General features: G+C 34.9%; 1 protein-coding gene across 1 annotated transcript in view; it reads right to left on the reverse strand.

Annotated features, from left to right (window-relative positions):
- The window catches only part of LOC104402602 (low-density lipoprotein receptor-related protein 1B-like), a gene marked incomplete at both ends in the record, with an annotated part of 46,679 nt that overhangs the window by 16,710 nt on the left and 15,716 nt on the right, over positions 1-14,253 (reverse strand). The window contains 4 exons of the mRNA XM_010010513.1: positions 5,949-6,098; positions 9,903-9,997; positions 10,303-10,477; positions 13,341-13,564. Of these exons, the coding sequence (XP_010008815.1) occupies positions 5,949-6,098; positions 9,903-9,997; positions 10,303-10,477; positions 13,341-13,564 (644 nt within the window). The remainder of the gene's footprint in view (positions 1-5,948; positions 6,099-9,902; positions 9,998-10,302; positions 10,478-13,340; positions 13,565-14,253) is intronic.

Genomic DNA, 14,253 nt, shown 5'->3' on the forward strand with positions numbered 1-14,253 from the left:
AAAAGAAGAAAAAAAAGAGGAAAAAAAAGGAAAAAAAAACCACAAAGAAACAAACAAAAAAACAAAACCAAAAAACCAACAAAACAAAAAAAAAAAAACACCAAAACCAAATCAACCTGAAACAACTCGCAAGTTCTCAAGTACAGACACCTTAAGCTGGCCAGTTATGGCCTAAGACCTAACACCTAAAGAATAAAAGTTTTAATTGTTTAGAAACTGCTGGGTCGCCGATAAATGCCACTACACCGTCCCATACCGAAACAACTCAAATGTGTTACACAACTATTTTTGACCACAATTCTAAGCAGTCTTGGACAATTTCTCTCTGCGTTATTAACATATTACTCTCAGTAGATAAGTCATCTGTGACTTTTAGTATCAGGAATAATTGATCTCTTTTAATATTAATTTTAAAATATTATAGATGATTTAAAAAAAACACTTGACTTTAGAATAAAGACAATTTGCTTTCATGAACTAGGGAAGAAATAATGCTATTTGAAACCTTTAAATATCAAACTGAAGTTAACCAATTCATTTGCTTGATTATGCTAAGAAGAGTTGTTCAATCAGTAATTACAATTTTGTTGCTGAAACTCGGTCATAGTATATATTAAAATTGTTGTATTTATCCATTTGTTGTATAATTAGCATTAAGCACAGCAACATATCGGGAAACAGCAATTTCAAATGCCAAAAATTGCTACACTAGCATTGTGGACAGTCCTTTGGAGATTTCAAGCAGTACTCTGAATGCAAATTTTGATGGGCCATTAGTTTTCATTAACAGTGGTTTGAGTATTTATGGAAGACAACTATGTACTATACTTAGGACTGGGCAAACTGCCTAAATATACTTCATATACTAATTCTAATGTAATGAATGGTGTTACGGCAATTAGAAGACTGATGACTTGGAAAATCAAGGTGTATATATTGGAAGTTTTCTGATCTAAGCAACCCCTTTCACTTCGAAATTACATCCAGCAAAGTCACAGCTCCCACCACCTGAGTTACTAGAAATGCATTCTGCTGTTACTTTTGAAACTTTATTTCAAAATTTATTTTGAAACATTTAATCACTTGATGAAAATAAATGAATATATTTTGGTAACATGAACCCACATCTTCTGTCTAAAATGAAACACTATCATGTATTTCTAAACTATATCTGTTTAGATTGTTTGATAGTACACCTTGATAGCTGTATTATATACAGTTTGTGCTCAAAAGACATTGCTTTAATATCTGCACTCCCATTGAAAAGCTGTTATATACATCTGAGTTTGTTGTTATTGCTGATTGATTTTTTTTATACAAATTTCAACAGAAAAAGCACTTACACATAGAATCATTCACTACATGAAGTTACTCTATTTTATACTAGTAAACAACAACTAGAAAAAGGCTACTACTTAGTATCATGGAATATTTCCTTCGAGGTTTCTGCCACAAGTATTTTAAAAAAATAATCACCAGTGCACAACTAATTACATCCCTATTATACAACCTACACAATCTACACCATACTCCTATTTTGTAGTGAAATGAGCTGAATCTTGCGATTTTGTGTTAACTGTATTTCTGTGAGGACCTGATACAAAATCCGATGAAATACCTCCACCAAAACTGCTGACAGAATATTTCAATATCTGTTTTTCTTCTCAGCTACACACTTACAGTAACTAATCAATACTTTTCTAACAATGCTCAATTTGTGATTCAGAGCCATATATCATTCAAGAAAATATACCAGTTTAGAAATGCATCAGACATTGCTGCAAGTCCCTTTGTAATTCAAGTCTTTGTAATATAATGACTCTTCACCAAACCAGAAATACGTACAGTTCCCTCCAAAAATGTAAATTTCCATCTTATTTCCATTACAGTCAAGGAACCATTTTCATTAAGTAACTTGGAAGACAGGAAATGAGATTTCATGCAGAATGCCAAATATATCTATACAATTTGATCACACTCAGACACTGGCTACCAGGAAAACTGCTAAAATCAGATACCGAATATGATATACTAAACTCAAACCTTAACACAATATAGGAAAGATTTTCTTAATGTTGAAAAGAGTATTGATCTACTGTATAAGAAAGTCAGGGATTCTTTCACATGGAACATTCCAAGTTTCCAAAACTGGATATATTTGTTATGAACTTGTGTGAAATGGTGCTAGTAAAAGATGTTGAAAATTATGCAGGGCACAGTGTGCTCTAAATTAGATAATTTTCTAAAAGACCAGGAGAAACTTCAGAGGGTTTTGAACAAAATGGAAAGTTAATATAACACCAGAAGAAAGTTACTGTCGACCAAATACAAGACAACAAACAGTGGCCAGTACTAAAAAAATTCACATTTTTGAATGTTAAATGAACTAAGAATGGCTGATGTTACATGCACTGACATTTTACACAGTGAATGTGGATACAAAAGTAAGAAAATGTTAAACAGAGCCTGGAAAGGACTAAACAACAGTAAACATCTGAAACTCTAGTGGTAACTTCCAAACAGTTTACAAAGGCTAAACTGCAGCATTATAATAGATGGAGAGAAAGCAATAATGTACAAACAGTGAGGAGACTGAGGAGTAGTACTAAAGGGGAGTTGCATTTGTCATTGCCTGCTGAAGCTCTGAACTATTCCTGAAACTGTGTTAAAAAGCAAAAGAAAACTTTACTGATTTGGTAGCATTGTTTATTGAGTTCATACTACAGTTGATAACCATGGAGTGCCTAACTGCTTCTCATGTCTTTTCCCTTTCTGAAATTAACAAAAGCAAAGATCATGGTAACACAGAGATATCAGAACAGCACAGAGATTACCGAAGCAAGAAAGAAGTCAGTCTTGAGCCAAACTTCTGTCAGTCATTAGTTTTTTATAGTTTTGAAGAATCTTCTGGAACCTAAACCATAAGATATAGTAAAAAACACTGGAAACTGCCAGAAGAACTGTTAGTTTTCTGCGCAAAGACTGTCCAAAGGACGAAAGACACTAGCTCTTCACACACACTACTGGATTATCCTTGGGTGTCTCCACTTGTGAGAGACAAGCTTGTGCTTTCTGACAAGGAGACTGATGGCTGGGAAAGATGCTATGAAAGATCCTAGTAAGAAGATGCTTCACAATCTCAACCCTTTGTGCCCCACGTTGGACACCATAAAGAACTGTCGTGGTTTAAGCCCAACCAGTAACTCAGAACCATGCAGCCGCTCGCTTAATTTTTCAGACAATCATTTCTATCCCAGTGCACCCACCCTTGGCAGGGGGAAGGGAGCATGGGAACCAGGGCTATCCCAGATCACATAATCCCGTACCTTCAATCCATGGAGGTTGCCTCCATTGTTTCCTTTGTTTTGCTCTCCAGTCCTATAAAAGTTTTGATGATCAAAACCAACAGCCCAAGGTATGACCTGGTGAGACTACTGTACAGAGGAAGTCTCAAAACACCACACTCTATCTTCTCTTTCTGCTCCAGTGGGAACATAACCAACCCAACAATATGACAAAATCATATACTTCAAAAAAAAGAAACAAAAATACAAGCTGTCTAAAATACTGCTTTTACCTGGGGAAACAATGCAAAAGATATAAAAACACAAAAGACTGCAAAAACCAGAGGCCTAAAGGACTGTGGCACTGAGCTGAATCTAAATGCCACAAAACAGGTACATGTTTGGGCACAGATATCATGTCTGTTTTTTTTCCAGTCACTGATGAATTCAAATGGTAAAAATGTTAGCTTAGCATATATACAGGGAAGAAGAATTCCAGCTCATGTTGTTTTTTATGTCTTTACTGTGGGTTTAGATAAAAACAGTCAAGAAAATTTATGAAATGGACTAAAAATGATGCAATAAACATCGTCATTACTGTGATTCACCTGCTAAAACTTCCTCTTAAACTTGTAGGCAAACAGATCAATAGCGGTACTAAGTTTTCAAGTATTATCATGTTAAACCTTACATTAGAACAAATTATTCATTCTTCTTTATGTATTATTAGTTATGATCATTCATCAACTACGAAACTCCTGCCTTGCTTCACATCACATTGGATTTCCCGTTTTGATCCATTTTACATGCATGAAAGCCTGACTATAAGGCCAAAAGCACTTCAGGAAAATAGGTAGCACTTACATTGCCCCAGTATGTTCCACAATATAAAAACATACAGGAAAATGAATCCAGAAACTTCTCATGTTTTTCAATCAGCACATGCTAAACTGTTTATAAAACTGTATTTGTTTGCACTTTTCTCCAACAGATTTATATATAGAATTATACTGCAATGTCACACTGCAGTTTATCACAACTATTGCTCCAAAACAAAGACAAAACCCAAAAGAAAAACGCGAACACATTTTAAGTCTTGTTTACTAATTCTGAATAGGAAGAATTGTTATCACCCATAAAACCAAAGCATTCCAAAATTAGGAATATTAGATGTATAGATGTTTACAAACTACACAGCAGAAATTCTTGTATCTCCACACCTGAAAAAATTCAGCTACTTTCATGCAAAGAAGAATGAAACACTCTTCGTTAAATGATAGCTATAAACTCTTTATTCAATATCCCGGATGGATCATCACTGTTGTAGCTTCTGTGAATCACAGATGAAGACTTGATACCACAGAAATCTTAGTGACAGTATGAACTCTTTACAACATCTGATATTAAAGACTTCCAATAGCTCCCTAATGTAAAGGTCATCTATTCATTCTATTTCTAGTCACAATGAAATAAACAAAAGACAATTTGACTATATTACCATTCATGACTCCTTCAGGCACAAAACTTGCTTTTGATGATGAATGCATATGTAAAAGCATCCCCGCTCCAACAGATCTGGACAGCATTTAGAGTTCAATACTGGCCAAATATGTGTATAATAAAGCTACTTAGGCAGTTACCACTTTAAAAGGTGAATTAATTTACACCATGTGCATAAAGTTTGTGGAGTTCATTTAGCATAACTTTCACAAGCACACCATCTATCTGTATATTATATCAGACAAATAAAACACTTTACAAAAAGATTCTGGCAGCTGAGTCAACTATCCCAACATAACTCTACTTACCAACTGAACTTTTTTTGGTAGCATTCAAGATAAATATAAATAATGTTTAATTGAACCAGAACAGAGGTCAGTAAAGCATTGGGAGGAAATATGGACTGCTCTAAAGTTATCTTTATAATAATATAAATACGAGTTCTGAGACAGACTGGAATTTCTTAACACACTGTATTCTAGCTCCAGAAAGGGCCAAGAGCTAAAGAAGCATACAAGAAACTGAGAATTCAAAACAATATTCTCATAATATTCAGCAATCTGCAACTTAAAAACTTCTTGATTTTTTTAGTTTTTCCTTATGTTACTTTATATAATTCAGAAGTTTTTGAACATTCTGACTTCTAATGTGCAAAGTATAACAAACAGCTTATCTTTTCAACCAATTTAATACATGGAATATTAGCAGACATTTGAAAATCCAAATCATCAATTTATCCAAATCATCCACCATCAATTCATAATCCAAAGAAGTCTTCACAAAGCGCAAGTCAATCCAACAAACTCAGGCTATTCTGAATGAAGATAATAGAAAGGAGTAGCGAAGAAAAAAGTCATAGATAATTCTCTGTAATAAAAAACTTATCTCCTTCCAATATGCTTTACAAATAACTACAGCCATCAGTCTGTTACCTTAATACTGTGTATATGTATGCCAAACTATGTTTAGAAACATATTGTAATAGAGATTGTAAACTGTTTGTTCAATGAAATATAAAAAACTTTTTCCACAAACAAAAAAGTATCACTAGTGAATGTACTCTATATTATATACACAAAAACAATAGGTCCTCCAAGCTTTTGATATTTCATTATCAGTTAGCTTCCAATCATTTAAAATCTAAGTTATTACCACTGGACTTACCCATAATGGTTAATGCTGTGGCTTTTGTTAAGTCTTCTTTCATTGATTCAATTATTTCCAAATTACCACCATCCAGGTTGCATCTATTTATTGTTCCATTTCCTGAACTGATCCAGTAAAGTTTGTTCTCTCCATAATCTATTGATAAACCTGTAATTAATGTACACAACTTTAACAACTTTGGCTTGAATGTATAATATGCATTTAACATTACACTGTTTTCATTATAAAGGCACATTTAAGCATATAAATATACACAATTGTGGTTTAAAATTAAGCTTTAAAAAGAAAACAAACAACTAAGAAACCCAGACTTGGCCATAATAGTAAAAATCCCATGATCTTCAAGATTTCTGCCTTTTATTTCTCCCAACATGTACAGAAATCAATAGGTGATAGACCAATAAAAGAGCATTATGTGGCAAGGAACAAGTACTTGAGTGAACTGAGGTCCTTAGCAAGGTCACTGGTAAATGCAAACCAGAAGCCATAATTTGTATTCTAACATTAAGAATACGTAAAGACTTAGAAAACAAGCTACTTCCTGTGATTCAGAACTAGAAGTCTGTCCTTTCACTACATGCACAGCCCTCTGCTTAGAATTCTGAAACACCAAAACCCAATACTAATTCTCAGTAAATTGAAAGTATTCATTTTAATTCATCAGCTTCATAGTGAGCTGACCTCATGATCAGTTCTTTGGAGTTAAAGAACTGTAGAAATAAAAATACTTGCAAAATAATAACCTACTAAATGAACAGAGCATATAGTGCTCTGGAATTAAGAAGAACTAAGCGATCATGTATTTCAGACTTGTTCAATCTTTTAAAAATGTTCAAGTAATTGTAGCAGGAGATTTTCCACAGTGAAATATGCTTGGCACCATGACAATACACAGCAGAATAATCTGCTTTGGTGCTAGACTTTTTCCCAGAACTCATGTTAGGTATCCAGCAGCAAGTTGCCAAAAAATACTGTTTCACTCCATAGTTCAAACTCTAGATACTACACAGTATTCTTCTTCCATCCTGTAAACTCCTTCTCTGAGGAAAGCCTGACATATTTTCAAAATCCTGACAGGAGAAAGCAATGCCATGGGATGCAGAATTTAAGAGCTGCCATCATGCCACCATTACTTTAAGCGCATTTGTCATAGGAGGCCAAAAGCTATCTGCTTTCTAAGCTTTTGGGAAACAGCTTTCCAGTTCCTTTAGTTACCGATATTTTTCCCCTCTCTGCAAGTGTATCACCCAGGAGAAAGCAACACACACTTGCAGTGCTTATGCCTAAGCACAGGAAACGTTCCTGAGAATATGGATGCACCTTGCTATGGGTTACAGAGGTTATATGCAAGTATAAAGGTTTCCTTACTCTGAAATGTATAGCATTTGCTATTCTCTAAATCCTGACTGCTACCAGCCAGCTGCTCACTGATTTCACCTAGACAAATCTGTTTATGGGGTTGCTGTGAATGTAATCTGCACAGCAACTGCAATGTTATCTTGTCAGGTTTTCTACTTCTTCCGATACTAAACTAGTGTTTCTACCTGTGCGTATTCCAATTACACAGCAGCACCTGACAAGAAATAACATTCCTATTTCCTTCTACCCAAGTCTACCACATTTTTCTTCCCGAAGTATTTTCCCCATTGTCTTATTCTACATTTAGCAACCTTTGTAAAAATATACTATTCCTGATGTAGGCAGAGCATGTTCATTTAGACTTTTTCAGGAATTGTCCTGTTTTTGCTAGTAAAAATAGATTACTTGTTAGCCATAAGCATCACAGATACTCATGATGCATTCTAGCACAAATGACTGGCTTATACCTTATGTCCCAGCTGCCAAAGTCAACCTGAACATGTGGATTGTAAAATAACTGTCTTGGAGAATTGTGTTGTGTTTTAAAGCATGACTACCATGATTTAGGCTATCACTATTTCCACATGCATTTTCCAACACCCTTACCCAAATTCACAGAAATATGCTACAACTGAAAGAGTATATCACAAAGGTTATTCCAGCAATTCATACACTGAGATTCCACTATTGAAGCCACAAATGTAATGAGATACATACTTAAGAAATAACTTTTATTTTTGTTTCTTTTTTTTAATAAACAAAGTAGATTTAAGATGAAAATTTCAAGAGCCAGCCTCAAAAAGATTTTTGGGTAATATCTGTAATGATTTTGTTTGTAGACTATGCTATATATTCAAAAGAAAGTAATATTCAAGCAGAAATCCAATGAAGTGAAACAAGAACAGCTAAAACAGTGAATAGGGCTGCAATATAATCATGAGCAAAACAGAAACTCTGGGCTTGTTCAGAAGAAAGGATCGAACTACTCAAAAAAAAAAAAAAAAAGAGGGGGAAAACAAATAAAAAAAACCATAACCCCCCCAAAAAAACACCACACACCCCCCATAATCGCAGCCCTCTGAATGTAGCTGAGACAATAATCCACTATGTTTTTTAAAGTTATTTATCCAAGCTATTTCAAAACTTACTATAGCCATTTCCTTAAAAAACAAAAACAACAACAAAAAAAAGCCCAAAACAACAAACAAACAAAAAAAACCCCAAAAAAACCCAAACCCAAACAAACAATCCAATGGTTTCTATTTTTAGAGTTTTACAACAAACTACTGAACTGAAAGTAAGTTCGAGACACCCATGATAAAATGATCTGCCTTGCAAAGTATAAAATTAAGTACTAATTCTAAACCCCTAAGTATCCAGCTTAATGGAACTAGAGTGACCAGTTCCTTTTTCACCCGATCCGTATGTGTTGGTATGTGAGCCTTTTAGAACACTTCTACAAAATTCTTCGAATTGAGCATCTAAAATGCATGTTGTGTTGCTGTTCTGTCAAATTTACTGAATTAAGTCGTATTTGCTTCTGCTTGCTTAATGCATTCAGTTATGAAAACCTGTAAATGGTTTGAAATGTAATCACTTTACTGATGGGTATTAATAAAGCAGGAACAATCGACATAACCACTTTAAGCCTCTAAAAAATGAAATTACAGAGACCTGAACCAAAAATAAATAAATAGTACATATAGAGCTGCTTCTTCTTTTTTTTTCCCCAGAAAGTGCCATGATTTATCATCAATTATATTCCCAAGTATACTAAAACTGAGGCTAAGTCATTATATGAAATGTATACTTCAACTACTCCTCTTTTCTGTATGTGAAAAGTGTCCTGGGTTCAGCTACAGCAGTCATTTTTTCTCCTTCTTAGTAGCTGGTGCAGTGCTGTGTTTTTGACTTTCAGTCTGGCAACAATGCTGATAACACCGATGTTTTCAGCTGTTGCTAAGTAATGTTTACTCTGACCAAGGACTTTCTCAGTCTCATGCTTTGCCAGAGAGGAGGGGAAGCCAGGAGGAAGCAGAGACAGGACACCTGACCCAAACTGGCCAAAGGGGTATTCCATACCACAGCACGTCATGCCCAGTATAGAAACTGGGGGGAGTTACCCGGAAGGCCCAGATCGCTGCTCGGGTCGGGCTGGGTATCGGTCGGCGGGTGGTGAGCGGTTGTGTCCTTTTCCCTTGTTATTCCTCTTATCATTATTGGTAGCAGTAGTGGTTTGTATTATACCTTAGTTACTGGAGAGCTGTTATCTCAACCCGTGGGAGTTACATTCCTTCGATTCTCCTCCCCATCCCTCTGGGAGCGGGGGGAGGAAGGAAAAGGGCGGGGAGTGAGCGAGCGGCTGCGTGGTTCCAAGTTGCCGGCTGGGCTTAAACCACAACAGAAAAGTTATGAGCCAAATTACCTTTTGATCATGCAGCTGGGATCCTGGTGAGGAAGGCTCTACATTTCCAGTCAAAATATTTTCTCACACATATCTACAACTTATTAAACCCCCGCTCTCTCATTGCAAGGTAATGTCCATAATAAAGCACTATCAAATAAAAAAGCAACAGGAAAAAAGGTATTTACCGACAGGATCTTTTTGATTCTGAAAAAGTATTTTGCTGTTGCTGCCATCCATGTTTGCCATGTTAATTGTGTTACCATCTGTCCAGTAGAGTTTCCTGAAGAAGCAAATGAACATATTTAAAATGTTGCTTTGTATACAGTTGTTTTTTTAATGCATCAGTAGTGAAAACATTTGTAAGTTTAGAAGCAGGTGAAATATATAACTAGTTATTACATGATTTAATAAACAGTAAGGTTTGGTGGGGAAGGCACTAGGGAACTTCTCCGCAAAATCTTCCAAACATGTGCATTTACTTTAAATTTGAAAGGAAAAGGAATGGGCAAACTCAAAATCTGAACAAAGAAGAAATCTTCTGATGAGCTTTACCATAGTTTATTATTAAAACCACAATTATCTTACCCTTTTACTGGGTGAACTGCAAGGCACTGGGGCTTATCGATCCCATGGATGATTGAAGTTTTCAAGGAACCATCTAGATGTGCCACATTAATTTGTGTTTCATCAAATTCTGAGCTAATCCAATATAAATTACGTGATATCCAATCCACTGCAAGACCTCTGATACTCTGAATATCTGCAAAAAAATGAACGCAGTTCTTTTAATTTTCTTTCTGGATTATTCTCAGTCTTGGAGGAAAAAAAAGCCAAGAATTTCTTGTACAGTTTGCATCAATATTGTGCAATATTCTACTCAGATGTACTTATAAACTAGTTGCCAAGATTAACAATCATTCTTTTTCTTCTTGGGTTAATACTGTTGCAATAAGAGCATAAAAACTGCACTGAAGATTCAGGAAATCCTCCATAAATACTTTGTTAAAATCAGCATAAAACCTTTTGCCCCAAAATAACAATCAGACACTGATTGCAGTGTATTTTTATACAGTGCACTCAGTATTTTTATACTCAGTGCACTATGAAAATGCATAGTTTGTGGTCGGTTTTTTTAAGGATTGATGGTGAATTTGCTACCTGAAGTAGCAAAACATGAGTTTTTTAAAACATTAAAACATTAATTTGTTAGCTTCACAGGTGTATTCATATGTGATAGCCTTCCTTAGCAAGATTCTGATTTAAAAAATGTTAATGTATGTTAATATCTGCCTTAAATCCTGGGTATAAAGTCACTGCTCAAGATCTATATACCAACACGCCACTCTGCCTTGTCATAGCTATGGTTCATATTGGCCAGCATCTTCGTAGACAAGGAAACAGGCCAAGTGTATTTAATGATTTCATTATAGTTCATAGTTTCTACACTATCACTTTGTCAACTTAATATGGTTACTTTGACTGACAGAATTATTGTCATTGACAAACTGTCATGGAAGTGGCTATGGCCTGACTTGCACATACACAAGGTCAAATGGTGATTGGGCATTAGGAAGTTAGGATGCCAACTTTAGAGAATGCAACAAAGGACACTGAATACATACCCTTGACCCATTTTAAACCAATCCCCTGCCTTTTTTGGGATTTTGGTTGGAGCAACTAGAAAACGAGAATTTCACACTCATAAAAAGATTAAAGTATGACTGGCATCTTTATGACATTGGCATAAGACTTCATCCAAGGAGAATCCCACTAGTATGTACTTATAAAGCTTCTTATGTTCTTATAAAGAAATATAAAAAATTAACTAAGCAAATGAGATAATTTACACATAAGTTGTCTTTATAATGTTTTGATGTGCCAGAAGTTTTGTAAATTTTATATTTAGTAAGTTACGACTGGCACAACCTCCCCCCTCCCCAAACCTCCACCACTGTAGCTACCATAATAAAATGAATACGAATGCTGATAAACAGAAACATCCACACATAGTATGTTTCTTCAAGTTTCATTAAGTTTCTTTACAAGTTTTGTGATTTTTACACTCTATATTTTATATAGGAAATAAAGCTTTCATTCTCCTAGCATTCTAAAACCCAACAATGTTCTTCTCTTTGGGGGATCTCAACGATGTAAAGAGCAGCTCTAAAAGGAACTCTAGACCTTGTTCTCATTACTGGTATTAAAAGATGTTTCCAAATATTAATAAAGTTGTCTCTGAGATAGCAAGGGAAAAATAAAGATAACCAAAGAAATAAATTCATCAATCTACATAGCCATGTGGGGATACTGGCCATATTTGTCCAATAATTTCCCCAAATATGCGAATACAGAACAAATTTCTTCTAAAGCAGCACCAGGAGCAGAGCTTCAATTAATTTTCTGAAGTTCCTAAATAATCAACTACAGAAGTATTTTTTTAAATTTGTCCTCAAATTCAGAAAAGGTCTGATCTTACAGAACTGAATTATTTCTTTTCTCCTCTTTCCATTAAAACATACGTTTAACAGCTGAGGAACCAGCATTTGCAAAATTTGCCTCTATATAGTCCCTGTCAGACAGGACTTTACCTATTTTCAAGCAGGTAGGTATATCACAAAATAGAACATCATGTTCTGCCAGGAGAGGAACTGACAGTGGTTGGAAACAAACAAAATTTCACCAGTAGCAAGGACAAGAAAGGGTATCACTTTTAATACCTGACAAAACGCTGAAGTAATCAGGTATAGACTTTGCAATCCATTAAGTTTCTGTAGTCAAAGAACGGAGCAAAAGTGTTGGAACAGTGAAGATGTTAACTGCAAAAATATTTTAAATTATTTCTATATTTCAATAATAAAACCTTAATATTTCAAATTCCCTTTTATTGCTTTTTTATCCCTTTTACTTATACCTACCAAAAATGAAAAAGCTCAGTAAAAAGCAAAACCTGAATTGTGGTATTATAGCAACTGAAGCAACAATGTCAAACAAATGTATTCAGGGTTCAAAGACAACAGAATCACAAGGCTGCACTTCCTCATGGCACTCAACTACTGCAAACAGTTTGTACATGACACAAATTGCACATTGCAATAAGACAACAGGTAAATGCGTAACACCAGTATCACCAAAATGATAAAACTACCATATTGTGTTTCCCCAATGGTGACAAAGCCAAAAGATCTATAAGGACTGGAAAAGAATAATTCTAATGGAGCTAATTTCTTTGCTATGTCAGGACAGATAGCCACAGGATGTAAGAAATCCACATGAAATTCTTCCGTGCAAAGCTAGGTCAGGATATTGTTATTTTTCTGGTTTTAATCTTTTTTTCTTTCTACCTTACCCAGAAGACATTATTTCCATTGGTTACTACACATCTCAATCCTGTAAAAAAGCAATGTTACAATTACCTCCCAATGTATTTAAATAAAAATGGATTAAGAATCAAGAAGAAGAACTAGAATCTGGAACAAAGTCATGCTTTCTTATTGTTTAGATCAATTACCCAATACCAGTGAAAGGTATGGCTAACCGGAACTTGCATGTTCATATTTTAGCATGCTTATAAACACATATTTACCTGTAACAAATTATTTTTATTTCAATGTTAAGCTACTTACCTCTTGAAATAATGGTTTCTAAGCCAGTCCCATTAATGAAGGCACGCTTTATGGTCTGTGTTTTCACATCAGTCCAGTATAAGCGTTCCTCAAGAGCATCAAAATCTATGACTGTAACATCATCAATGTCAGGAACAGTGAAGGCTGTGATGAAGTTGAAGTATGGGTTTTCTATGTCCACCCCTCTTATTTCTGAATGCCTTGCATAGAGAAGAAATTTCTTCCTTTCTGTTAGAAAAAGGTAAACATCACTCCTCATCCTCTTCACAACATCTCTAACCGAAGTCTAAGTTATTAATTTGAGATCATTTGAAAAATGCATAAATAAAGTTTATATGAATGATTTAACATTTCCAGAAAACCTAAAGCCTTGTCACATTTGAGAAATAGAGTATGTTACATAGCATAAAAATCACAGGAAAACACACTAATTCTGGATGCTGAACATGTTACCACACCACTTAATCAATATGGTCTTGTGAATGCCTACGGAAAAATTGTATTTTAAAAATTTCACCCTGCTTATCCCAATCAAAAAATAAATAAATAAAATTACTGTTTAACTTGCACATCATAGCAGATATTAATATTTGGTATCCCAGGGGAACGAAGTATCACTAGAGCAAAGAAGTTTTGCAGACAACAAAACTGAGGAGTAATGTCATAACGTATGTGTAAGCAGTGAAAGGCACGCAGGTTGGAAGAAAAAGACACATTGGCTGTTCCAATTTAGACAGCCCTTAATGTTTTGGGTTGGAAGCGACCATAAAGATCACATAGTCTCAACTCTCTGCCACGGGCAGGGACACCTTACACTAGACCAGGCTGCTCAAAGCCCCACCTGTGATACATTCAAGTCAAAACAGAACTCTTTTTTTTTTTTTTTTTTTTTTTTTAAATTTTTTTTTTTTTT

Source organism: Nestor notabilis, unplaced genomic scaffold (assembly GCF_000696875.1).
Source record: "Nestor notabilis isolate BGI_N333 unplaced genomic scaffold, ASM69687v1 scaffold24532, whole genome shotgun sequence".
NCBI classification, from domain to species: domain Eukaryota; kingdom Metazoa; phylum Chordata; class Aves; order Psittaciformes; family Psittacidae; genus Nestor; species Nestor notabilis.